The sequence below is a fragment of the Dermochelys coriacea genome, chromosome 21, assembly GCF_009764565.3.
Source record: "Dermochelys coriacea isolate rDerCor1 chromosome 21, rDerCor1.pri.v4, whole genome shotgun sequence".
NCBI classification, from domain to species: domain Eukaryota; kingdom Metazoa; phylum Chordata; order Testudines; family Dermochelyidae; genus Dermochelys; species Dermochelys coriacea.
This window is the reverse complement of record NC_050088.1, coordinates 3,410,574-3,438,472: the sequence shown is the minus strand read 5'-3', so window position 1 is coordinate 3,438,472 and position 27,899 is coordinate 3,410,574. Positions and strand designations below refer to the sequence as shown.

The following is a 27,899-nucleotide window of genomic DNA, read 5'->3' as shown; positions in this document are numbered from 1 at the left end:
TTTGCGAATACAGATTAACACGGCTGCTACTCTGAAAACTGTCAAGAATATCTCAGGAACAGTGGGGGGTGGGGTGGGGGGGAGAAATAATGTGGGGAAATAGTTTTACCTAAGACAATTGTTATTTATTTCTATTGCAGTAGCATCTAAGGACCTCAAACAGTATTAGGGTCCCATTACAAGAGGCACTCTACAAACAAGGGAGCAAATACAGTCTTGAACCAAAAGAGTCCACCAACCAGGGTTTAGACTATATGTAACAGATGAATAAACAGATAAGTGGGGAGCAAAGGAGGGCCGAGGAGAAGGAAGTAATGATAGAAAGAGAAAAATCACAGACTTTAAGTATCTGCTTCTGCTACCCTGACTCAATCCATATACTAGTTAGCAGTACACTTACTGATGAACAAGATATTTAATCAACAGTAGCACCACACAGAAATGACTGGCTATGCTGGCCATTTATTTTTCAGTGCTCCAGCCTTGTGTCTCCTTATTAGAAGAGAGAGATAAAAGATGTGGTGTGCTGTGAAATAAATTCACTAGTTGACTGACACTTTTTGCTGTTAGTTTGTCTCTAAAAACAGGAGGGAGAATGAAAAGTGTAAATGTTTTTATCATGACCAGAGAAGAGAAGATGAGCAGCTTTGTGGACCTGTTGGATCCTCTCCTGGGTATCACAGTGTTTTAGAGAGAGCCACGAAACATCCCTGAGCAGCAGGGATTGGAGATTGGTCGAGTTTAACAAGGGTTCATTGTAGCAGGAAGGAAGGAATGTGACCAAGCCTGGAGCTGCTGTTGGGTGTGGCCAGGTAAGAGCAGCCAGCCCTCTACCTGCTCAGGTGTTTACCTTTAAAGCAGCTGAAAAGGTAGTTCTGCAGACCAACACCTGTTTTAGCTTCAGCTGGGTGGTGACAGGGCACACTGGAAATATGTCTTGCTAAAGGAAATGCTGGAGACCTGAGCAGAGCACAGCAGGGGATTTGAGCAAAGATGAAGAAGAATCAGTCTGTGCAGGGGACGTTTAGCAAACTCTTTGGGAAGAAACATGCCAACAACATCTCCCTCTATGCCACAAATCCACCCTGGATCTTCACACAAGAGGTCACTTCTGAGGGCAAAGGTGGTCCTGGTTAGTATCTTTCTTTATTTGGGCTTTCAGGAGAAAGGCAGTAAAGAAGTCGAATCCTCACCCTGTTTTCAAAGTGCTACCTGGTCTGATTAGCCTCCTGCTTTGAATCCAAGCAGTGACTGGCATAGCTTAGATATGTGAGGTGGGGGAGCAGCAATACCCTTGTTGGGGAGCTGTGGTGTGGACAATTTGAATTCTGCTAGGCAGAGCCCCATTACTCATTCATGCAGTTTGGGAAACTATAGGAGGTATTTGTTAGGACTGAGCAGATTAAAGGGAAACATGTTTGAACCTGTGATCCTCTGAATGAGCAGCAAGTGATAAACTCTGTAAAGTCAAGGAAAATGAAAGGTTTCTAAACAAGTTTAATAGCTAACAAACTGGGAAATCTAGCTTAATATGCAGGTTGATAAGGGATTCTCAGATCTTTGAAGAATGTGGTCTGTGACTTGCTTTGTTCTAGTCTTTGCTAACACATTTCACTTGCATTTCTTTTCTGGGGTTTAAATGAGCTTTTGGACATGTGTTTTGTAGGTAACTTGTTTTCGAGGAACTGTGGGGTGTCAAATTTATAATGAGATACAAATAAAATCCACAGAATAAATAAACTTAACACCCTGGAGGCTTAGCTGGGATAGCGTCAGATAAATATTATTAGAGCTGAACCAAATTACAGATAACAGAATGTGGATTGGATTGGATTTTTAGATTCCAATAAACATTTTGTAAAGTCAGGGGTGGAAGTAATTGTTTATTTAGCTGTGTAGCTAACACTGACAAAAGTTAAAGATATACAGAGGGATTACATCCAGATCTCAGGCTGGGGAAATTCAGATGAGGGCAATAGGCACTTTTAAAAGTGTCATGAGACTTTTTTCAAAAATTGTTCCCTTCTAATTATTGCTATAAGTCCAAAGAGGGACTCAACTATTTTTCCTGTGGAGGGTTTTTGTTTTAAAGTGGCAGTGCATTTGGTTAATTACAAAATTAGGCCTCAGTCCTATGACTGTCTCCTTCCACGTCAATGGGGTTCCTCGGAGGCACAAGGGACATTGGCGCAGAGGCTGAGATCCATCCGTTCTGGAAGCCTATTCAAACAAATAAGGGTTGCAGAATCGGGCCTTTAGTAGCTCTTGCATTGTAATACTTTATTTTGGATGTTTAGATACAAAATAAAGTTTTTTCAAGCCAGCATGTTAAGACTTATCAGTGCATTTATCCCAGGCCTGCTGTTGCCTCACTGCTAAGCAGTCTAGGTGCAGATTTAGTTGAATTTTTATCTCAGACAACGCTATGTTCTGCCTGATCAAAGTCCTTCCCTTCATCTTGCCTCTTTCTTTGAATGTTCATAGTTTCATATGCTACAAGGTGCTCCACTGCTTATGCTAATCCCCACCCTAGTTTTGCATCAGATATATTGCTAAGCAAACACAGGTTAAGCAACAAGAAAAGGGAGTAGGTTTTGCGTGTGACTGACTCAGATTCCTGAATTTAGTGCCTAATGCCATCCCCTCCCTCAGATAGGGGTACACTAGCTTTACAGCTACCATAGGTAATGCAACCACTGAAATTACAATACGTTATGAATTGTGAGTAGCTCTGTCAAGTCACACAACTGATTCTCTGGTACAGTACAGTCTTTTTAGGAGAACTTTAGTTCAAACGTAGGATACTCTTAAAACAAGGCAGTGTCACATTTGCAAATGTCTCCAGGAAAACACTATATACCTGAAGGTGCCCAAAGTACAATCCAAGGAAAACCGTTTCCTATGGAATCTTAAAATATAGCTCAAGCATTTACTTGTAGAGGAAGGTCAGGGGAGAATGTTGATCAACTACAACTTTTATTGCTGGTGGTCTTTTAAGAGGCAAATCCTATTTATCTGGCAAGGAAAATACAAGTACAAGCATTACCCCACCTTTTTCATCAAAAGCATTCAAGCTCCTTTGTTAAAGATGCTTCAGAGCCTGTAAATTCTTAATAACCTTGGGGCAAAGTTTTGTGGTCTGTAATCCAGCCTCTTATTGGCTTCAGTTGGTGTCTTGCTCAATTTAAAGATCACATGATTTTGGAGACCCTTGACCATTCAGTCTCTCTACTAAATTAATTGAACTGTTTGAATCAAAAGCTCTGTGAAGTTGCATTAGATTTGAGTGAGAGTCACAACTAGAATCTCTTATTAAACTCAGCTCTTGGGCCTGAACACTGGCCTGTATAGGAAGTTCCGCTTTTTAAGGACCTCAAGTGTGCATGCAGTCCTTGTTGCGGCTGGAAATAACACCTGGAATAACACTGGAAATAAACAGCCATTTAGCACAGTGTGCTCTAGCCTGTGTACTGTCACTGGACGATACGGTGTGGTGGGTGGTGACATCGCCGCTCTTGAAGGCTGTTCTCTGGGAACAACTTTTTTCCTCAACCCAGGAGGGCTGCATCCTACTCTGAGCATCAGCCTGAAAAGAGCTTGTTAGACTGTTCTCAAGCCATCCCTGCTAACCTTCTGCCTGTGATGGACGCAGTTAGGGAAATGCCATCAGCCAAGCTGACTGAGTTTTGCCTTATTAAACGGGATGACGTTTGTGGCTGACTCACTGCACTCAGGCTCGCCCATGCAGGTGTTGAAACGAAGACTGGTGTGGTGTTCCTGCTAGCTCTCTATGGAGGCCTCCAGGTGTTTAGTCTCCTTTTCATCCTTGGCCACCTGGTTACCATAAGATCTTCTCGGAAAGAGGGGAGAAGTCCAAGATTAGCAGAGATGCATTAATAACAGGGCTGGTCAGCAAATGATTTCCCCCCCCATTTACTAAATAAATAAAATTGACAAATGTCATCTACATTTTTGATGAAAATTAACTTTTTTTTTTCATGAGTTTGTGGTTTGTAAACCCAGAACTAGTAGATAGTTTTTGCAAAACTGAGATGCTCCTTGCTTCTGTTCCTCTCGAAAGATAGGTATGTTTTGCTTTCTCCCTTCTGCTTATATATGCTTCTGAGGATTGCATTAATGATCCCAACTGCATGCAAATCACACTCCACAACAGAGACCTGAGAACACAAACAATCTGTTTTGCTGGATCACATTTCCTCCAGCTAACCATCTGGGGCATGTCTCAGACTGTTAGCGTTGGGGACCTTTCAGCACGAGATTCTGTTGCTTCACATCGATTGATCTGGTCATTCAGGAGGAAAACGAGGCTGGGAAGACATGACAGAGACACAGAGAATGGGTGTCATTCCCACCTGTTGGCAGGGCTACAATGGCAACCAGCTATCCGAACAATCTCAGACAAACTGGTTGGCAAGACAAACAAACAGGGTGTTTCCTTTATAAAAAGAGATTCTTGATTTGAATAAAAACCATAATGAGGTTTCCAAGCAAAAAATGCAACCTGTCCCTTTCACTTATTTGCATGGATTACACAATCCTAGTTTTCTAGCCATATAATTCACAGAAATTAAAGGTGACCATGAGATGGTCCTCCCATATCTCAGATTTGAACCTTGGATTCCTCTGCACTGAGGTGTGAGCATCATGCTCCCAAATTAAAGTGATTTACATAATGAACCCTCTCCCATGGAAACCAGTAACAAAATCCTATTGACTTCAATGGGTGTGGACTCTTTCATGTGGGAATTTTATTCCATTTTTATCTCTGAGTATATCTATTTTACATGCCTTTTTTGAAACTCTCCTGCTTTGCTTTAATTCTCTTGATAGCAAGTTATTCAGTAGCTACTCTTCTGGTAAAGGTGTGGTTTACACCCTTTGGTGCCTCTGCCTGTTAATTCGTGCTATTAAGCAGCCACAGAGTACGTCATTTAAAGTAAATTATGGGCTCTATTTACTGTCCGAAAGAACAATCAGAAGAGAGGTGTAGTCCAATGGTAAAAGCAGAGGACTGAGAATTCCCCAGTTCTGTTCCAGCACCTTCAGAGGTCATGGCCACGTCATGTCAACTATCTACCATGCACGTCTGTAAAATGGGGATAATGATCTTTAACTCGGCGGGCGTCTTTAGGCTTCATTATTTGTAAGGTACTTTGAAGACTCAAATTTCAGAGTAGCAGCCGTGTGTGAGTCTGTATCCGCAAAAAGAACAGGAGTACTTGTGGCATCTTAGTGTCTTTTGTTAGTGATGTTGTTCCCTCTCTGTGTCACTATAATATGTAGTGGAAGGAAGCATTGGAACAGCTGAGGTCTGAATCTGATGACAAGAGGAACAAGGATTTTGCAGGGACTAAAGAAGCTTTTTGCCTAATCTCTATTTATGTCTGGGTGTGTGCTCTACTTGTGGGTTTGTTTGTTTGTTTGTTTTTTCATTATTTGACTAAGCCCCCTACAGCTAAACAACCGAAATATGGCCTGGGCATGTTTCCACTTTATCCCGCTAGTGCAAAGCAATTCATTTAGAAGAGAGATACATGGAAGTGGATTCATAGTTTGACTGCCAAGTATTGCTTTGCTACAACCATAAATCCACTGGAGACAGCCCTGGTGTAAACTGGAAGTAAGTGGAAGCAGAATTTGGTTCCATGTCTCCGAGTGCCCAACAAGAGTCTCACTAAATTCAATCTAGTGCTACTTGCATTGACTAGACACTTTTGGGCGGAGGTTTAACTTCACTCCTCACCCTGCCTAATCAATGACATTTGTGTCCGTATAACACGCAGCAGACCCGTGTCTTCAGGTACGTCAAGACTTAAAAAACCTGCGGTAGCAGCAAGTCTCGGAATCTGTCTCAGCTGACTCAGGCGCACGGAGCTCGTGCTATAGCACTGAAAACTTGAGTGTTGGCGTTCCAGCTCGGGCTGTGAAGCCTAGCGAGGGGAATGGGTGTGGAGCCTAACCTCAGCTGGAGCGTGAACATCTACACTGCTATTTGTAACACCGTAGCATGATCCCTGTGAACCGTAGTCTGCAGGCACGGGCTCCGAGGCTCACTTCCGTGGTTTTTGTTTTTTCCATTGTAGACATCCCTGAGTCACCCTTTTGCGGCTGGACCATGTAAAGAATTTGAGTCCACTATTGCTGACACCAACCTTGTGGTTCATCCAGGTCTAGAAGGCCCAGGTTCAATCCCTGCTGTTGATCCAGCCAAGGGCATTATTACCTCTGAACATTTCCAAAGTGCCTTCTAGGCTGCCTTAGAGAATGGCCTGGGCAGTAAAGGAAAGTGCAGGAAGGAAAGCTTCGTGTGCCCCTTCCTTCTGCAGTCTCTACTATTAAAGCTCAGTGGGAGAGAGACGCTGCAGCTCGCTTGTTCTTTGCGGCTTCATTTGGTGTTCACTGTAAGGAGCTTGAGAAGAGCAGCTGCCGGTGCAGGCTGCCAAGCCTAGGGAGCCGGGATATTACTCCTGAGCAACACTAAGGGTCCATTGTCCCTCTCTGCTGCACGATTAAATGACGGTGATCTGTTGCAGAGCTACAGCAGCCTAAAACACCAGCAGCAAAGCCCACAGGTTGGAGGCCACCTCCCTACCTGTAGGAATATGCAACTGTCCAGGTGGGGACAGGCACCAAGGGTAGTAGGTCAGGAGTCAGCAGGGATTCTGTGGCAGCGTTAAAGAGAGAAGCCATCAGTCGATCTCGGCCACCCCCAAGTCCATCTGGTTGCTAACCAGCGAGAGAAGGGCCGGACGCTGTCTACCAGCCAGGCCCTGCAGTCTTTGTGCTACTGCCAGCCACTGATCCAGCTGTGGAACCAGCCAGGCTACTTTGACATTCTCCTCAGGCCCCTCCTTATGTAGAGACTGTCTCCCTGCACAACCATCTGTTTTCTCCCAGTTGCTTCTAAATCTTCTCCCTCCCAAAGGGTGACTCAGATGCCAGCTTTGTAAGTTTGGTCCACCGGAGACAGACCTTAATTAATTTGGAACAGCAGCAAACTAACCTGGCAGACCCACCTGCTCGACTAAATCTGTGTTCTTTCAGCTCAGATGCTCTCTCTTCTCGCCTGTTTTTATTAAGACTTTCTTTTACTTCCTACAGCAAGAGCTCATTTTAATCTGCAGCTCGAACACCCTGTGACACAGCACTGAGCACATCCTGGATATGATGTCTTGCTATCGAACACGTGGGACGCCCCACTGATTTCAAGGGGCCTATTCCATACAAACCGCTTCTCATGTGTTCGCAGAATCAGGGCCCTGGTCACTGTATATTAATTGCAACTGGAGCGGGTTAGAAAAGCGTGAACAAAGTTTTGCAAACAATTTAGTTCAGGCTCTTCCTCCACATTTAATTTGTTGATATTTTCCATTTAGCTCTAGTTATGGTGAATCTTTAGGCACCTTTCCCCATGGTACCAGAAAGCTGATCCACACAGTAAACATAGCCACTAAGCAAGTGGGAAACTAATTCTGCACTTACTGGCTGACCCACAGACTGAAACCCCTGCTATTAAGGAAAAGTCAGACAGAAGCTGACTTGCATCATGTCCTAAAGTACCTATAGAGAGGTTCCAATGAACCAAAGTGAGTAAGTATTGGAACCAAGGACCCTTTTTCTCTTGAGGATTCCCCAAACACCTGAAAGCGTATATAAGCCTGTTCTCATGGCATCTTCAGCCCAATTTTGCTGACCCAAGAGATTTGGCTAAGCATCAGACCTCTTAGTTTCTTACCCAAACAGATGGAGTTCCCCTAGTAATGGGCAGGAGACGACCTAGGATTCACCACACCACTTCGGAAATGTCTACAGTACAAAATTAGGTCAATTTTATAAAAGTCGATTGTGCATGTCCCCACCAAGCGCATTAGGTCAGTGGAGTGTGTCCTCGATACCTGGCCTCTGCCACCTAATGCCTCCAGGCATTCAACTGTGCCCTATCAATGCAGGAGGACTGCATGAGCTCAGAAAACATATAATCATGAGTGCATTTTTTTTCACCTTCTAATCTGTGATAACCTCAGGGATGGAGTTGGTATAGGGAGCATAGAAACATTTGCAGCTGCAGGTCGGGGGGGAAAGGGAGAGTAGACTTTTTTAAGAAGCTCCATTTCTGAGAACAAAAGGGAGACTTTCACAGTGAATCAAGCAATTCACAGCAGACAGCACCTATGTTTTAGGTACAAGGTCGCATTTTGCCTTTTATATTGAGCGCCTGCCAGTATGGTGACACATCTCACACACAGCTGGGCAACAGAATTCGGTTTCCAGGCAGCCATGGTAAGCCAAAGGGTACATGGGGTTGGCTTCTTCCGCGTTCATAACATGTGGGAATGGTTTCAAACTGCAGTGCCCTCCTTTCCTATAGCAACCAAAGCCAGTTGGGTTTGCCATTTAAAAGGAGGGGCTGCGGTCACCAAACAGAGGGGAATACTGTTCACTTACAAACTTCCCCTATTTCAACTAGGTGACCATGAATGATATCACTCTATCCTGAGGCTGACACAGAAAGATAAAGACCGAAAGTTGCATGAATGCAACCAAAACCCAGGACCATTCGCTGCCATGCTTTGTGTTGCAATGATTCCCGACCACTTGCTACTGGCTTGGCATGGAAAAGTGTCCTACCGTGGAGGATGAAATAAGGCAGCACTCTCCAGAAACCTTCTGCAAAGGCTTTCAGAGTACCTCCAGGAGAGCTTCATGGAGATGTCCCTGGAGTATTCCCACTCCATCCCCAGACATGTTAACAGACTTTTCCAGTAGCTGTACTGGCCGCGAATGCATACCAATTGTTCAGATCAAATCAAATATTAAACACAATTGCTTTTAATCCCTGTAGTATTGTTATAAATGTGGACTCACCAGAGGTGCCTTCTCCGCCTTCGGGTCTGGGAACAATATGCCCTGGGAGGGTATTGGCTCCAGGGTGAGGAAAAGGTCCTGGCTGCTGGGGAGAATGGATTCTCTGCTTGCCTGCTGCACATCTTTCTCTTCCTCATCCACAAAATCCTCATCTGTGTTACATGAGGCTGCCACCTTGCAGGTGTCCACGGAGAGCATTGGGGTACTGGTAGGGCCCCCCCCCCCAGAATGGCATGCAGCTGATCATAGAAGTGGCATGTCTGGGGCTCTGACCTGGAGCAACCATTTGCCTCCTTTGTCTTCTGGTAGATTTGCTTGAGCTCCTTAATTTTCACGTGGCACTGCTGTGTGTCCCTGGTGTAGTCTCTGTCCACCATGCCTAGGGTGACCAGACAGCAAGTGTGAAAAATCAGGACGGAGGTGGGGGGTAATAGGAGCCTATATAAGAAAAAGATCCCAAAATTGGGACTGTCCCTATAAAATCGGGGCATCTGGTCACCCTAACCATGCCCTGTGCGATTTTTGGCATATATATAATATAAATAAAGCATTTCTTCTGCTGGATCGGAGTTCTGCTTGCCCAGATTCTTCTCCCCATATAGCAATCAGATCCAGTATCTTCCATTCACTCTTTGCTGCAGCTCGTTTGCAATTCTAGGGGGACTGCATGGTCACCTGTTCTGCTGAGCTCACCACGCTGACCAAACGGGAAATGAAATTCAAAAGTTCCTGGGGCTTTTCCTGTGTACCTGGCTAGTGCATCAGAGTTGAAAGTGCTGTCCAGAGTGGTCACATTTGGAGCACTCTGGGATAGCTCCCAGAGGCCAATATCATCAAATTGCACGGTGCTGCATCTACAGTACCCCAAATTCAACCCAGAAAGGTTGATTTTTAGCGCTACTCCCCTCGTCAGGGAGGAGTACAGCAATTGATTTTAAGAGCTCTTTAGATCAGCGGAACGGGGTTGGTTGTGTAGATGCATTGCTTATAAAATCGACCTAATGTGGCTAAATTCAACCTAATCTCATAGTGTAGACCAGGCCTTCTTATATGACAGTGTTTGGTTTTAACAGCAGTTAGCTTTATTCCTGTCTCATAGGTTCTATTCTCCTTATTTTTAGGCGATGTTGTTGAACTGTACTATGAGGATAATCGTGTTACTACAGTGACTGATTCTGGAACAGCAACGCTTAAGCCTCGGCCAAGAGTCCGACCATTACTGACATTCATGCCCCTTGTGAGTATTTTCCACGTCCCCAGTTACATTCCTGAATGCAGGGGGTCTAACTGCACAGGTGGTGCAAGGTTAAAGGAGCTTGCTCTGCCACTCTAGCAAATGGTGTTTAGAACCCACTCGATTGGTGTGGTGCTCAGTATATCTCATCTATATGCAGAAAGAAAATCAGATCGGAAGCAAAACCACTTTTTAATGATGATGGGTACAGGCAGGGACTGAAATCTGAGCTGAGCTCATAGTTTATGATGGACATAGGCAAAATAGCCAGCTAGGAAGCTGTGAGGTGAGGTAAGTTACATTGGTCATGAACTTGGTAAACTGCATTAGCATTTCTGGTGCAAATACAAGGCTGAATGTGTTGGTAGCAAATCAGAATCAGATTGTGAGTACAGTATTCTGATTTGACTGCTACTGGTAATGCCCTCTCGTTGGCTCAGGTATGAGATACTCATTAGTAAAGTGAGGTCATGAAGCAGTAGTGGGGAAAGGGAAATTCGCAAAGCTCTAAGCAGGGATGCTGTAAATGAACAAAAACCCCTTTAGCTGAATGGAACAATGGAGCAGTCAGTGTCCTGATGTGGTATAGCAGGACTTTACACCAAAAGATATTTATGGGTCAATGTGCGGATCAGTACCAGCCAGCTCCAAAAGCAAATTCTCCTCCCAGTGTGTGATGGGAAAACCCTATACAATTCATAGGGATTAAACTACTGTAGAAATTACTTTAAAAACCTAGAGAATCGGACCCTTTTTGCAGGATATTTTGAACGATCCTCTAGGCTGCTGTAACAGGGACATAACCGTTGAATAAAGAATTAGCACTGTTCTTTTCTATTCTAGATAGGTTTTTATCTGAGTGTCTTCCAGTAGTGCATTAAGCAACGTGACTACACATCTGTCACGTGTTGTTGTTTCTCTCATCCTTTCTCCAGGAGGAGGAATGTGTGCAGTGGAGTGTTTTTGTTTTGGTAAACGTGTGGTGAATTTTGTTGTTAAATAAATATACCCGTCGTTATGTGTTTATATTAGAGAAGGCAGGTCAAAGAAATACATGTGGCACTTGGAGAAGGTTTGTGATGGTCCTGAGTTCATTCCAGAGCCTCAGACCATGCCCAGGACAGGATGCACACACACAACTCCTGTCCCGATTTTAAAAACTTGAGTCATGTATTTAAATCGGCCCAAATTCAGCAAATGCCACTGGGGGTTTTGCATCAGCTCCTTCCCGCCTCCCCTGTATAACACGGGTTGCATTAAGATGGGTCATCGTGATTTTGGCCATCCTCACTCTTAAGGGGAGCATGTAACTCAGAGAGAGGAAAGACTGGTATGTCTATGTCAGGTTGAATTAACCCCATGGAAATAGCTTCTTTATTTGTTTCGTTCCCTGTGTACCAAGCCACATACATGCTCAGCTCTGCCACAGCTGCTTAACATGAAAGTCAGGAGTGCACCAAAAACCAAGGGTAGCTGCTGCTCTGTGCCCGTGACCTTGGAGCTCTTCCATGATGGGTGAGGCTGAGAGCGTTTCCCTGGGATCTCTTGGACTTTTTGCTCTTGGTGCATCAATTTCGCTTGTTTGTACTGTCACAGTTCTCTCATACCTTTACGTAACCTCTAGACAGGTCCTTGTATATAAACTCCTTGGGACAGGGACTCTCTCAGACAGGATTAGCAGCACTTGCATAGCAACTGGATGCTAGCATTGAAATTAGGAGGTATGGTCAGCAGGGCTAGATATGGGGATTCCCCAAAGAATCTCCAGAAGAGACTCTGTCTATCTCTGGAATCGGAAGGAGAGAGTATTCCTTGCAAATTCAGTAAAATTTCCCCATTTGTTATGAGTATTGAGTATATTTTTCCCTGCATGATGAGCCTTCCCAAGGGTCCAATCCCAAAAGACATGTGGAATAAGGCACAACTGCCTAGGTGTATTACGGAGACAGGATAGCTGAACTGCATGAAATGTACCAGACATAGGTCACTGCTAGAGGTAGGATACTATCCTTACCAGATACTGGTCTGGTCATGCAAATCGTGTATTCTTAGCCCTGAAGAGCTGACGTAGCTAAGAGAACGAGCCAGGTTCTGTTGCTTCTTCTGCATCATCAGCATAGCTACATTTATTACATTTCAGTCTGTTATTACACTTGTGCATTGACAGCGACTGGGTTGCATAAATATTAATGGAGTTCTACAGGTGTTACTATGGGTATTAGGAGACAATGGAGTTGCAGAGGTGTCATTAAAGGAACAATTAGGAGGCTGTGGGATTACACCAGTATTGTTGAAGGAATAATAAGGAAGCAATGGAGCTGCATAGGTGTCACTGAGGGTATGACTTGCCTGCAGAATGTTTCTTAAAGCTGATCACACCAGAGAGAGAGAACCCTGCTTGATTGGCAGAGCTCAGATTGAGTTTGCAGAGTTGGCTTTTAGTTGGAAAAACTTTTTTTTTTTTTTTTTTTTTTTAAATTGTATCTTGTATGGAATCAGAGAAGGAACAAGCCTGGGAACCCTGTGTGGCCAATTTTCCAGGGGAGATTCATGCTTGTGGCACACCCAGCCTTCTGCCTCTCTTTGAAATGGGCTGCAAGGGGGAAAGAAGCATTTTTAATTGGAAAAAAAATTGAATTAAACATTTTTTTCTTTGCATAATAACCTTGCCTTTTTTCACCCAGCTGAGTTGGATGGAGCTGAGACCCACTCTCCTGCTCCTGAGGCCTTGCTGTAACACACATCACATAAGCAATTTACTAATCTACAGCCCTTCTTTTCACACAGCAACTGAAATTCTGCATTGCCAAGGCTTTGTTGGGCTGACGTAGATGCAATCGTGAGCCAATATTGAAAGTGGCTTAGGGTTTGTGTACAACCTGCCCTGGGATTGTGCCTAGATCTCTTCAGCATTCCTTTCTTTGACATTTTTTTCCCTTGCAAGACTAACTTCCTTCCCACATGAACCCTTATGGCATTTAGCAGTGGCCTTGCTACCAGGGGTGATGTTTTCCAATAGGCACTTTAATAAGAGGGTACTTGCAACTCATGGACTCTTGGGAGCAGTGGCTCTTTCTTCAGTGGTCAACAGCCTGCACCTCACACAACTTCCTCCATTCTCATTGCCAGTGCAAGGTGCTGCCTTGACAGCCCTGGAGACCAAAGCACACTAGCTAACCACCAAGCAGGGGCAGCAGCGGAGGGGGCTTTCCTGGTCGTGCCTCATCCCTGCCTTGGAGGAGTCACCAAGAGGGATTAGGAGGGAGCTCAGTCAGCCTTCAGCCTCTCTGAGATCTTTTGCTACAGACTCTTGCCTCTGGGAACCACAATGAGACGCACCAAAGTCATTCCAAATGAAGGAAGTATAGGTCCTTGTGATAGGAGATAGTGGATCCGGGCAAAGTAAAGTCAGGCAGGGCTCTCTTCAGCATTTGAAGGGTGATAAAAGCTTCTCTGGAGAGGGACGACCTAATTCTGTCCCACAGTCATGAAGGTGCGCCTTCGTGTGCCAGTGAATGCTCATCCCAAGCTGGCTGCTCAGGGCGCAGAAAACCTCCTCAAACCTGAAATGCTGGTTCTAAGCGAACCGCTCAAGAGAGTAGAAGCACCTCACCATGAGTCAGAGGGAGGCTGAGTAAAGCTAGTCACATGCCTAGCAAATACATGAAGTTGCTATGGCCAGTATTGTCAAGAGAGGCCACTGACTTGGGCTTCCTCCATTTTTGGAAGACAAACATGTGACATTGGGGGGGCTAATTTTGAGGACTGCAGCAGGTGCTCAGACAGGACCCTGAAACATCATTTTAACATCTCAAAAAACTGGACACCCAACAATTACTGGACACTTGAAAATATAGGCCTTCTTCTTGTTCACTTCCGTAGGGGTGTGTCCCTGTAATCTAGCCTGTGACGCATGCACCTCTCAGAATGCAGGGGCAAATGAATGCTTAGAAATCATTCTATTTCCTTGTTAACAAGCTACTATGTGTATTGCACTCCTGAGATTCAAAGCAATGTGGAATAGCTAAGAATTGCTGGGTTTTTTTTTTTTTATTTGTCGCCTTCCTTATGCTTTCATGGCTGTACCAGAGAGGGCCATGCTAGCTTGTATGAAATGCTTTTAGATGCCTCTTTGTTTGACTTTTGCTGGCAACGTTGCAGACCTCAAGGAAATCCTACTCAAGTCATGGCCTGACATCTTCAGCAGGAGAGGTGCCACTGGGCAAGGGCAAAGGGGGAGAAATCCTGAAATGCTTCTTTCTCCCCTCTTCTCCTTTGCCCTTCAACAAAAGCTAAGGTTCTTGCCCAGAAAGTTCCTTCCCATTAACTTGTGTATCTCCAAGAGCCACAGAATGCCCTGCCTGGGAACAGCCAGAAGTCCATCGAGCTTGGCAGTCGGCCTCTGACAGAGGTTCATACCTGATGCCTTAAAAGTAGCCAGCCTGTTCACCACTGTTAACGTGCCTGGTCGGTTGAATATTGACAAACATTTTGGGCCTGAGGAGGATGGTCTTCTGATTGTGTCACAATCCATTTAGGGCAGGCACTGAAGGCTGCGACTGGGACTCCATAAAGCACACAGTGAGGGAACATCTGCATTTTCCATTTGGTCAAGAATTGGTAGGAAACTCTGGGTGAGAATGGGGGTGGGGAAGTTATTTGCCACGTTCATTTATATTGTCTTCTCTCTAGGAGGTCCTCTTGGGTTTCTCTGCCACTTCTGATTGCTGCTCCCAACGCAGACTAAAAACGGAGTGCTTTAACAAGTCAGCCATTCCTTCCCCATCCTACCTGCTGCTGCTGAGTGTGATCTCTCTGGGACATAAACTTTGATCCCTGAGTGAGACAGCTTAATAGCACTCTAGTGAGTTGGGCAATATTATAGTCCTCAAGGGACCCCCCTTTCCTGGCAGCATTAATGTAAATAGGAGCCAGCTGGCTTTCATGAATCCAGGCCAAGGCAGCTTTTGCAAAAAAAAAAAAAAACCATTCTTGATGCATATTAGCAACACTCGGAGTGGGTGGGGTTGAGAATCCTAAGCATTCAAGTGTCTGAAGATGCTTGTGAAATTGCACGACAATGGTCAGGTTTCAATTTACAGCCAGCAATATTTTGGATCTGTGTAGAATCCAGGAAGGAAGATATTTTTAATAACATGTATTCACTGTATGTATAATTATCAGGTGGTGTGGAAAACACAACCCAAACAATTGCAATGTTTCTTTTGACTTTAACAGGGTATCTGGTTCTTAGAACAATTTTTCTGGTGGCCTTAGGGTGTGGCCATTAACCCTTGCTGGTGGCTGCTCTCACAATTTTTTCCAAGCCCAAGCCCCGCCGCACTGGGCTGAAGCCCAAAGCCAAAGCCCAGAGGCTGAAACCTGAAGCCCGCTGAGCACACGTGCTGGCCACATGTGTCTGCAGAGGCGCTGCCCAGAACCCCCAGAAGGCTGCGTGGTGCAGGGCGCTGATTCCAACCCCCCCCCCCCCCCGCTGTTGGTGCCAGCAAACACCAAGGCAGCCAGGAGCTACAGGGAGGGGCCGCTGCTTTACCACCATGCCCCAGTCCCATCTCAGCCCAGGAGGCTGCTGTGGCTGCAGAAAAATCCCCTGATGGCTCCATGCAGCCACAGTGGCTGCAATGAGAAACGCAAACCCTCATGCTGCAGGGCACAAGCCAACCTCTAACTATTGGGGTCAGGAGGAAGCTTTCCCTATGGGCAGGTTATTCCATAACTGCCTACCATGGGGTTCTTGCCCCTTTCTCTGAACCAGCTAGTGCTGGCTGCTGTCAGAGACGGGAGACTGGGCTATATGTGCCACTGCTCTGGAAATTCCTGTGTTTGCTTTCTTTTTACACCTAGTGCCTTTACAGCCAGTTAATCTAGACTCTTGATGTGTTTATGATGGTGGAGTAGATTATGTGTTAAAATGAAACTTTGGCCCCTGGGACCTGGGAACCCAACTGCAATCTCTTGCAAAAGTAACAATATTACCAAATGAAAGGCAAAGGGCACTGGCTACAGCATTATCCAGGGGGCTCTACAAGAAACACAGCCACGCTGTGCAATGGTGGAAGCTGCTCTTAGGGCAACATTCTCTTTGCACAAAGGACTGTAAAGAGTTGCCTAGAAGAAGCCATTGGCAGTGCACACCACCACATTTTATGGGTCCTACAAAACCCAGGAACTGTGCTATCTGTTCTTGAGCTCTAGCTGCTGGTTCGTTATCTGTTAACAATGTATGCTTTCTATCTATAAAGAGCACTCCTGTTACAAGAACCATCTGACTGGTATAAATTTCTCTGTACTGTGGTACAGAATGGCCCAATTCAGCCTTGTCCAGCCCTTTGTGCAGTCACAGCAAAGTGGGTGTATAACACCACTGTTCTGATTTGGTAGCACTTCGCACAAGGTGTAGGTGACTGCACACAGTGCCTGGTAAGGATGAATTGAGCCTGAAATGTCTATAATGAAGTCTCGACAAGGTACAGCCAAGGCTCAAAACTGCTGAGTAAAGCGTTGGTCCAGGAATTACAGAGTTCCAGTCCTGGCAGGGCTCGATCTGTTAATTTTCACGCATTAGTGTGTGTTTAGTGAGCTGCAAAAACTTTAAACGCTTTTGCTGAATGATGGTCACAGTGAATCACTGGAGGGGCAGGTTGGGTTGTTTGTGTTTAGGAGGCCCTTGTTCAGCATTTCAGCCAAGTTGAAAGTGCCACGAATTTCTCAGGAAAATGCCATGAACTGGAGCTGATCAAAACTTTTGCACGCCCTGGCTTCAGATAGCTTCACAAGCCTGAAGCTCAGCAGGGTCACTAAGATTTGGGTACCTGGGTCAGCTCCTTTTTTGGTTTTGCATCAAAATGCTTCTGAATTTGCAGTGCAGATGCAAAAATAGTTGAGACTCGGCAATTATACTGGGTTTCGCAGTGAGTCCTCAGTGCTAACTAGAGAGAGGCATGCAAACCCATGAGGGTTGGGGGGTGGAGGGCAGTGTCAGTGGTATTTAACTTGTGCTGAATGCCACAGCCCCTCCAGAAGATGGAATTCATGTCATTTCTTCAGTGAATTAGTGTCCTCTGCGTGTGAACTTTGGTGAGCAACCACCACTGCTTGGTGGAGTCTATCTTCACCCCTGCCCTGCCCTGTCCAGTAGAGCTGGAATAAGGCAATCTGGAGTGCCAAGTCCACTCCCAATGGGTGTGCTTCCCAAGGCCACCATGCCAGCAGCGGGTGCACCAATGGTGGTAGCTTTCCGGAAATAGCTGATGTTACTTCTCTGGTGGGAGGCTGTCTGCACGTGCAGACAGACATCACTGCACTGTCAGGTCATGTTTTCAAGCTTTTCTTCACAACCAGGAGGCCTAGGAACACACAACTGAAAGCTGAGATTCAGACGACATAATGTGGGTAAAACTCATGCCCAGCACTTTATACCCAGGGTATTTGAGGTGTTTTTATTATTTATTTGTACTGTAGTAGTGCCTTTGAGCCCCAGTAATGGACCCCATTGTGCTAGGTGTTGTGTATATACTGTTGTGAGTTTTCTTACCATCCACTTATTAAACCCTTTCAGAACACCCAGGAGACACATGGAGTGGTTGTGCCAACCCCTTCTGTGCCAGAGGGCTTTGAAGAAAAAGCATCTCTAGGTAAGGTGTCCTCTCTGCTGAGGTATTCAAAGCCCTTAAAATGGCTTTAATGCACAGATCCACTTATGTTGCCGTCACCATTCCTTAATCATGCAACTAGTTTGTCTGAAAACAATATATCTAGGTGCCAGGATTTGGTCTCCTGGTCTCCACACAAACTGAGCAAACTTTCGGTTGCTGGCTGACTTGAGGAGGATTCCAAGTGTCCTTAGGGAAAAGGACTGAAACAGAGTTATGAGATGCTCTCATCAGATGAAGCCAACACCTGCAAAGCATGTTGGGTTAGTTTCTTCTGTGATGCAACTATGGCAACTATCAAGAGTTTTAAAAATATATAAAGTTATTACACTGTTGACATGGAAATTTGGTTGCTTAATTTGTTCCCTTATTCAACAGGAAGCATAGGCGGTAACTAATTTTTGTCTTGACTTTGGATAGTGATAATAAGAAGCCAGGAGACTGAATATGCTTTTCTGCTCAGTATTGCATAAAATCTTGGGAGTCCTGAAACAATTTAATTCTAGTTGTTTCCTTTGTGGACCCAGATTATCTGGTTTGATACATTTTATATGAAAATCAGAAAAGACAGAGAGAGCTCTGAGGGAGAGTACAATACAAAATAAATTAGTAGCAATTGCTAATTTAAAACTCGTGAACCACAATCAAAATTCCATAAATTATGGAAGAATTTTTTTTATTAATTCCTCTCTAATTTTCGTAACCAAATGAGCACAAAATACATTGCAGGATCTCCCAGTGCAGAAAGAAGCCAAGAGACCTTCTCTTGTCCATTAACCTCAACTTCTTTTTTAAGAAGAAGCTCAATCCATTTTTTTTCTTAGTAGTGAGATACAACTCTTATGTTAGCATAATTACGAACTAGGCTTTTCAGATGACTAATTCCAGCTGGGCTGAAATGTTTACAAATATTATCCAGGCCACCTAAGGAGGTGCTAGGTGCCTTCAACTGCCCGTGAAGTCAACAGGAGTTGAGGGTGACCTAGAGATTAATAAAAAGAAAAGGAGTACCCGTGGCACCTTGGAGACTAACAAATTTATTAGAGCATAAGCTTTCGTGAGCTACAGCTCACTTCACTCACTCTAAGGTGCCACGGGTACTCCTTTTCTTTTTGCGAATACAGACTAACACGGCTGCTACTCTGAAACTAGAGATTAATATATTTCATCTACTCCATAGAGAGTCTGGTACAAGCTATACCTGCTTCATTAGGGTCTGCCCCTGGGATTTTAGTTGCAAAATCAGGCTCTTATTCTGGGCATCTCCTAAAGATGTATTGAACGCAAACACGCTATTAAGGAGTGAGTTGCAATGGCTGTGTTGCTGCTAAAATCACTTTTAATCAGGTTGTTTTAAATGAAATGCTTCCAGCTGGTTTTGTGACACTTGGCTCTTCTTAGAAGGACAGTTTTGCTGGAGATGTTCTCCGTATGGACCCTGCCAATGTGCAATGTGTTTAATACCAGTGTTCTTTCCCATAGGCCTTAGGCCCCAAATCAATGGAAGCTACAGAATGTACAAGTCAGTTGGAGACCTGCGGCCAAAAGCTTTTGAGAGAGACTATCTGGACAATGATATTCCTCCACCTCCTTCAATGGCCCCACCCCCACCTCCACCCTCCATGACACCCCCACCCCCACCGATGGAAATACCACTGCCTCCGTTGTGCACGGCACCTCCTCCACCACCGCCACTGCCACCACCACTACCTCCAACAGCAGCATCTCCGCGATCCGTGGTGCCACCTCTGCTTTCGTCTTCAACCTTATCCTCTCCCAGCCCACTGTTCCCTCCGGATTTCATTCCTCCAGCACCTCCACTTGCCTTTTTGGTGCCTCCGGCACCTCCTCTGCCACCTCCAGCACCTCCCGTGCTTCATACTCCCACCTCGAACGGTGTCTCCAAGTGGAAATCGGAAACTGTTCTGAACATGAGGCAGACAGACGCCAGGGAAGATGCTAGCGCCTCCTCTCTCACTGTCCCCACTCCACCAGCCTCTCGCCGGAAAGAAGAGTCGCCGACCAAGTCCATCCCAGAACCTCACCTAACTTTCCCCAGATCATTAAAAGTCCCTCCCGCTGCCCCGGTGAGAACTTCATCCATTTCCATGGAAGAAAAAGATTCCTGTGAGGAAGATGGGCCTATTTCCAGGCAGCCTCGCACCCGCCCCCCCCTTCCGCCGAGCTTTACCATAAGACCTGCAGCAAAAGTGCACTTAGCTGGAGAAGCTGAGCAGAAATCTACCTTGGATAGGCAGATAGTAACAAAGCCTGTCAGACAAATCACAGAACCTGCGAGCCCAAGACCAGGGTCAGACTGTGGCAAAGGGACTAATTTTAATAGCCATCAGTCCTCCTTGTCAGAGGCAGCAAATGTCCCGCTGGAGAAAGCTGAAAAGGACTTGGGTCCAAAATCTGAGCTTCCTGCTGCAGAGGAGGAACCGGATGAGCCCTCTCCAGACTACACCTCATCTGATGATGACTGGAAGGAACCCAGTAATCTAAACAGGCTGAAGCAAGAACTGTCAGTCCTGCTCTCCTCTTCTTCGAAAAGGGAGGAGAGACAGCTAGATAAATCCATAACTGCCAGACCTACCAACAGTATTACTGATCATGCTAGCAATGATAGGTTTAGCTCTGTTGGGTCAAAACAAGCTAAACCTACTTTGAAGGATCCACAGTTACCAGCAGGGGGGGAAAGTGAGAGGAAAGAGAAGATACCTACTAATTCACTCACTACAAAAGAGAACTCTTCCTCCGTTTTCTCTGCTCCAGGAAATAAACCCACCAGCACGCAAGCAAACAGTGTTATGAAATTCAGGAACGAGCTAGAAGCACTACTCTCCCCAACAAAGGAAGGTAAACCACCAACAGGAGTTACAAATCACAGACACAGTCCATGCACAAACAGAGTTACCTTGAATTCTGGAAGCAGCCAGACAAATTCTGGTGACTCCAGGCTGTCAAAACCTGTAGCCAATCAGCTCCCACCCACAGCAGCTTCAGTGGAAGTTGAGAAGATGCAGGAGGATCCTAAGACTCCCATTGCCCTCACCAGTAATAAGACTTTGGAGAAATTAAATCCTGTTCCAGGATACCTGCTGTCTGACCACATTCGGAAGTCTCCAGACCCACCTCAGAAACCAAAGGACCAACTCTTTGTTCTAGCCTCCTCTTCACTCTCCTCTAGGGAGGCTACCTCTCCCACACAAACCTCTGGGCCACACACAGACTTTTCTCTTGTCCAATACAAGACCCATCGGGCCAAGACTAGCTCCACAGACAGTGTGTCCTCTCTGACCCCCTTCCAAACTGTGGAGGAGGGGCCAGTCAGTACAAACAAACATGATGCAGAAAGAGGCACAAACCTGTGTTCGGCTGAGAAGCCAGGGGTGCCTTCACAGCCATCCTCTTCCTCCATGAATGCAGACCAGGAGGATGACGATGCCCTGATCCACCCTGTCACAGGAGAAAAGGTGGAGAAAGGCTCTCCAATGGCTCTCCTCCTGGCCGCAAAACAGCGGGCCCAAAGAGGCAGGCAATCTGCCTCCCGCCAGAACAGTTATTTGTCCAAAAAGCACCCCCTTAAGCCATCCGAGAAATCCAGTAGCGGCAGCAGCAGCCAGTCAGGAAGTGGCTTGACCAACTTCTACTTCAGTGAATCCAAGCCCTACTCTTTTGTGGTGGTACCAAAGTCTCCACAGAAGGCATCCCCTGCCCTGTTGAAGGGCAAGCAGCATGACGGGATGGTCACACCTGAAGGCAAGGCACTGGGCTTCTCGGAACCAGGACAGAGGGCCTACAAACCACTGTCGTTCTCCAGCACTTCTGAGCAAAGCCAGAGCATGCAGAAAACTAGCGCTGGGGAGTTCCAGAGCCTTTCCAAGCCAGAGAGGTTTGGTGCCTCCAGTTTAGTTCAAGGCCTCTTGGAGTCCAGCCACTTGAGACTGCAAGACCTGCCCCCCAAACCTGACCTTCCCCTGTATGCTCTCTCTTCACCTCCTAGCTCCTTGCCCAAGGAGGAGGAAGAGAATGGAGAGAAGTTTGACTACGAGATCATCCCACCACCACCAGAGTTCAGCAATGACTCCAACAGGGTCGAGGATGCTTCTTCAAATGTGGCAGAGAGCTGCAGAGACCCCAGTTTCCCAGATTACAGCCAACCCTGGGAAAGGCAGCAGAATATCCGACGCCCAAGCTACAGCTATGGTAACAGTTACGCCCTGCCCTCCAAAATGGCCCCAGACAGCAGCACGAGGACTAGCGGCTTCAGTCAACATTACCCAGGTGGCAGTTACTCCACTGGCCCTCCTGTCTGCCACCCAGACAGCCGCCCGCTGATCAAGAAACGCCTGTACGTGTCTGAACCCGACAGGTCCTACACGAGAACATCCACATCCTCCAGGAACGTTAGCACACCCGTGACCTATGGCCACAACATAGTGGGGTATGGCTCCCAGGCTGCGGAGGGGATGTGCTGGGTCAGCTCCACCCACAGGAGTACCCCCAGCAGCACGCAGGGCAGGCGGATGTCACTGGACCCCCCTGGGAAAACTATGTCCTATAGCAACACCATGAACAACGCCAAGTATAAAGGGCAGAATGGGGACTACTCTGGAGCCAGTGCAGCAGCAACCAGTAGGTACGTTCCACTTATTGCGAGGGCAGGTGGGCTGATGCTGGAACCCCTTGGAATGGGGGGCTGGAAGGGGTATCCAATTTGAATCCCCATAGCTGTGGTTCTCGTTCTGGGTCACATCCGAGAGGAAGAGGCTTCTCCCCTCATACTGGCTCGGGTGCCACTGATGACTTTTGAGAACCTCTTTGGTGCTCTCTCTAACCCAAACCCAAGACCTGATTCTTCCTTCCACCTCAGTCTTAGGCCTGACTTTCAGGTGGCTTTCCCTCTGACCCAAGCACTGTCTGGCTCCACGCACTGCCCCCTCAGCCCATCTCTAATTATAACTTGTTCTGGAGGGTGGGGAGGGTTTGCTTAAGGGGAAAATATCCCCAAATTGAAACAGTCTGTTTGAAGAGCAGGACGGGCAGGGAACAGAACCATGTCTTGCTCCACATTTGCACTATGCCTATTAGTAACAGGGTCTCAATCCTGACTGGGGCATCTGGGCAGCGCCACAATACAGATGCATGCCAGAAAGAGCACTATGAACAAGCCTTCTTCCCGGAATCCTGAGGCTCTTCAGCTGGCAACGCAGGGAGAGGTGTGTCCCCTCCATGTGCGCATTCCTCCCAAGGAACATGCTCCTGAATCGGCTTTAATTAGAGCGTGTTTTGAAGCAGATTTAAAACATGAGCAGAGGGATTCCTTTGCCTGGGGGCGCTGTAGGTATGTCTTGTTGCACCGTCAGATAAAGGAATGGTGCACATTTAAAGGCACGGCGTGCCCACTGGTATAGGCCATGCAGATGGAGGAGTGGTTAAGGATTGCCCTAGCCAATCTGTTCCTGCATGCGTGTCTTCAGATTTGGGCTGTTGGATACTATGGCAACAGGCACGGACGAGAACTACAGCTTGCTCTCCCTGGGTGCAGAATGAAATGTATCTACAGGAACACAGTTACGCCTGCCCCCACCCCTTTTGGATGCTTTGCTGCTTTGTTTTATAAATGGCTTCCATGGCTTTTGATGACTTCCTCCTTTGTTTCCTCCCTTAGGCCTACCCAGGGCAACCCAGAGTACAGTTCTCCTGTGAACACCTTCACTGTCAGGCCTGGGACACGGCAACCGATTTCCTACACGCACCAAGGTAGCCATCGATAAGTTGGTTCCAGAGGCTGCTTTGCTTCCTCCAGTTACATAAACCCCACAAGCCTGTTGCAACGTGGCGTGATACAGGATGGACCTTGACGTGTCAGTAATGATGAAGTCAATCCAGGAATAGTTCTGTAGGAGCATAAGAGTCTACCATGGATCCTGGAGTATCCTGTAAATGCACTGCTTGTAAATTATTGGGGGTGAGGGTGAGACTAAAACCCTTCTCAAAAAACAGATATGGAGAGTAGTTACTGGAGAGGACCAGTTGCTGTACTGTTATCTTGGGGGAATGCCTTATCTCTCCCCCCACAGGACTATTAGGTAAATGCTTTAGCCTATTAGGGCTTTTAAAATGTAAAAGAACATGCCCTGCATGCTGTTTAAAAGCACGTGATACAAAATTACTCGTTTAGTGATTTTCTTTTGTTAAATTCAGTTTTAAACCTACTTTAAATGCAATTTATTTGGAAGGGGGGAAAAGCTCCACTGGGAACCTGCATGACAAGGGGAAGGTGATATGCTAAAAATAGGATGTAGAAATAGGGAGCTTTAACAGAACAGTCAGACGTGATCAGGGCAGAGGATGGAGGATCTGGAATTTAGCTCTGCCACAGATTCCCTCACTAGCCTTGGGCACGTCAATTAGCTGCATGTTTTCAAAAGTGGCTTTTGATTTTTGAGGGCCTGTCTTGACCCCCAAGGTCATGGAAGATGTAGGTGCTTCAGCATTTCAGGAAAAAAAAAATCACCTTTGGGCTCTCTCATTGAGCAGCCAGAAATGGAAGTGTGCAAGTTTAAAAGCCACTTCTGAAAATTTGGGCCTTAATGTCTTGTCTTCATTTAGCCTATTTGTAAATGGTGCTAATGCTAATGACCACCTGCTTCAGAGGCCTGCTGAGAGGATTAACTGGTTCAGGTTTGTAAAGTGCTTTGTCCTTAAATTCTGTCCGTACTAATGGACATCACTGTGACTTACAAACTATGTAGAGTTTACAGTTCTCTTGTCCCTCAGACGAATGCCTCTATAAATGCCCCATTCCAAACAGTTAAGCAACTTTTTTTTTCCTATAAATTCATCTCTCATAAAGGATGTGGTTTTAGTTTTAGCCTACTTTGGGGTCAGCTAATTTTTAATGTAGTCCTTAAGTAGCTGACACTGTCTTTGGTAGTGTGCCAGTAGTAAAATATTAGTGGTTTATAGCATAGTCTGTTTTTAGCTATTTCTGTAAATGTATTACAGATGCACTCTTACCATCTCATCAGGCAAGCATGCTGCATTGTGTCTGCTTTCTTCCAGTTCAAAAATCTATCTGAAACAAAGGTTATCCAAATGAGATGGAAGCTATGAAAGTAACTGTAGGTAAATGGGCAGCTCAAATCTCTCTCTTATATATACACACACATATATACACCCCCCCCCTCATTTTACATAACCAAAGTTTGGTTAGCTAATTTAGTTGGTAAAAGATATGTAAACAAAACAAATCTAGTATCAAAATAAACTAATTAAAATGACTAAAATAAATGTGTAAACATGTAGAACGTATTTTCTAGTTATGGACATCAAACAAAAAGCACTTTGAGACTTTTTTATTTAAAGCACTTTTTATTTTCACTAATGTACAATATCTTTAGTTCAGTGACACTTTCCCATGTAGTGTGTGTTTATGTAAAAGGTTTTTATTTTTGCTGTTGGACTCTTAACATTAAGTGAAAAACTTTGGCTTACACTATATACAATTTTTTAAAACAAGTTTTTGGGTTTTTTTGGTATGAACATCATGTTGTAAATTGATAGTAAGTGTGCCATCATTTGTAAGTCATTATACTAATGACCTAACTTCTGGCCTTATTCCAGTTGCCCCATATATTGGATATAAATTTTAAGTGTTCTGTACTTCTACTTTGCTACAAATACGAGACTTACACTTATCACATTTGTATAGCTGAAATTCAATTCCCCTAATACACAACACACAATTCCAAATAAGCTTACTCTAGGTGGTATGCAATAACACACGAAATGCCAGCATGGTGTTTAAAAAATAAAATGGATACTGATGGAAGCAATAATTTTCTCTATATTGTAAATAGTTAGTTGCCAAAAGTACTAGCACCCCAATCCTTCAAATACTTAACACATGCAACTTCTATATTGTACCTAGTTCTTGGTGAAGTTTATAGGATTACATGTGTGAGTAAAGCAATGCACTTTTTTCACTGTTTGCAGAATCAGGGCCTGAATTTGAACTATTAAATATATTTTCTTTGTAAACATTCAGATTTTTCAGTGCCTTAAATTTTTATTATTTTAAAACCACTTTTCACCAACGTCTTCAGTTTCACACAGGCATGATTTTTCTGCTTATGTAACTTTTTGCAAACTAAGATTCTGGCATTGACCTCTAATAACTTGAAATTGTAAACACTAACTTTCCTGTCAAAACAGTTCAAAAACAAGTTTGAGAAATTGGAGGCTTTACTCAAATGACCCATTTTCACTAAAGAATGGTCCGAGGTTGTTTTGGGTTTTGTTTTTTCCAAGCAAAATTGTGTAAAGTTAGCCTGCTATTATGAAAACACAATCTGAAATACTGGGTTTTTTTTTTGTTTGTTTTTTGACATTTCAATTTTGTTGCTTGTATTTCAGTCTTACTGGATACACCAATTTGTATTGCTATTTTATGTGGTCTAGGAAGGTTTTACTTCCATCAAAAATTTGTTATATGATAAATTAAATAGTTACATTGTTCATATTGATAAAACAGATTAGTTTATTTCTTGGACTGGAAAAACAACTTCCACTTTAATATGGGCACCTACCCTTGTAAGTAGATGAAACAGTTACACAGAACAATAAGATGGTGTCTAGGGTGGTTAATCCAAACCAATGTTAATGCAAGTGGCGTTTTGTGTTCATTATTATAAACGTGGGTAGTGTGAATTATATTCTACTTCCTGCATGCCTGCTTTTGGCCACGTCTGCTCCCTCTGAATTCAATGGCAACACTCTCTGTAGACTACAAGGAGAGCTTCACTTTGGTGCTTTGACGGTCTCCCAGTGGAGAGCTGCCACATTGCAAAAAAAAAAAAAAAAAAAAAAAAAATCATCAGAGTTAGTGGCAGAATAAGCAGAGGGCAAAACCCAGATGGGCAATGAAGAGGGACTTTTAGGGAAGGACTCAAGTGCCTCCAGGTCAGGGTGGAAGCACTTTAACAGGACAGCATGTGTAGTTTGCATTGTGCTGTAGATCAACACAGGACTTTCTTTTAATTGCAGGCCTCTTTATTTGGCAGTTTTCACCAACTTTCTCAATTCAATAATGCTGTTTGGTTTTGTTTTTAATATAAAACCCAATGAATTTATGGTTATATATGTTCTACTTAGTCACTGTATATAGATCACTGCATATAGGTCGCTTCCAAAATGAATAAGTGGATTATAGTTCATACTAAATTTAATATTAAACTTTCTACTGTTTTTTAAACAATTTGCTTTAACTTTGATAACTTGGTTACTCATTTATCAGACCTGCAGTTATTTCCAGCAAGTATGTATTCTACACATTTTACATGTAAAAATATTATTATACAACTGCCAGTGTACTTTAACAAGCTTTTATTTATAGACTGTGTTAAAGTCACATGCTGTGCAATCTCTCTCATTAAATATGCTTCACTTTAGTTTTTGCTTGAAAGGGTTGGGTTATGCTCAGTTGTCTAATTAAATAAAACCTTGTTTGACTTATTCAGTTATCCAAAAGTTGTTTGAGAGAGACACTCTGCTCCTGATACAGCTGCTGCAAAAGCATAATCTTTCAACTTTAAGACTTAAGGAGAAAAAAGGAGTGTGGTGGGGATTGCCTGTCTCCTGCCATTGGTAAAGGACAAAGGAGCCTTTCATTTCTAAGTAACTGAAATTCAGCCTCTATAATTACCACCATCTGTCTGTGGATCAGTCCACCTCACTGTCCATAACAAAACACCACTGCAGTTGGTACTGGCCGCTGTAGCAGGGGTACTAGAGTCTAAGGACTGAATGGGTATAAACAGTGGGCTAGGCCCTCTGGGCCGGGAAGCTTGTTTATACACTCTGTATCACACTTGTTCTATAGAACCACAGGACTCCAGTCTTTAGAGCTGTCAGTCCTGTACAGCTTCTTTCACTAGCACTGAAACTCCCCTAAGCATGTGCAAGTCCTAACATGAGTGTCTTTTAAAATGGAAAATGCTCACATTACTCACACTACACTAAGAGAAAAGACTTAAAGCTTCTTTTAAACATTGGCTCCCTCTCTCCACTCCTCCACATTAAATACACATTTGCATTTT

At 44.7% G+C, this 27,899-nt stretch overlaps 1 protein-coding gene across 1 annotated transcript; it reads left to right on the top strand.

Moving 5' to 3' along the window:
* The first annotated feature begins 845 nt into the window (after positions 1–845).
* On the top strand, positions 846–27,323 carry C21H6orf132 (chromosome 21 C6orf132 homolog). Its single transcript, XM_038380359.2, has 5 exons — positions 846–1,132; positions 10,008–10,123; positions 17,700–17,775; positions 19,276–22,435; positions 23,468–27,323. The coding sequence occupies exons 1-5, from the start codon at positions 994–996 to the stop codon at positions 23,571–23,573; spliced, it is 3,597 nt and encodes a 1,198-aa protein (XP_038236287.1). The 5' UTR covers positions 846–993; the 3' UTR covers positions 23,574–27,323.
* Positions 27,324–27,899: the final 576 nt, after the last annotated feature.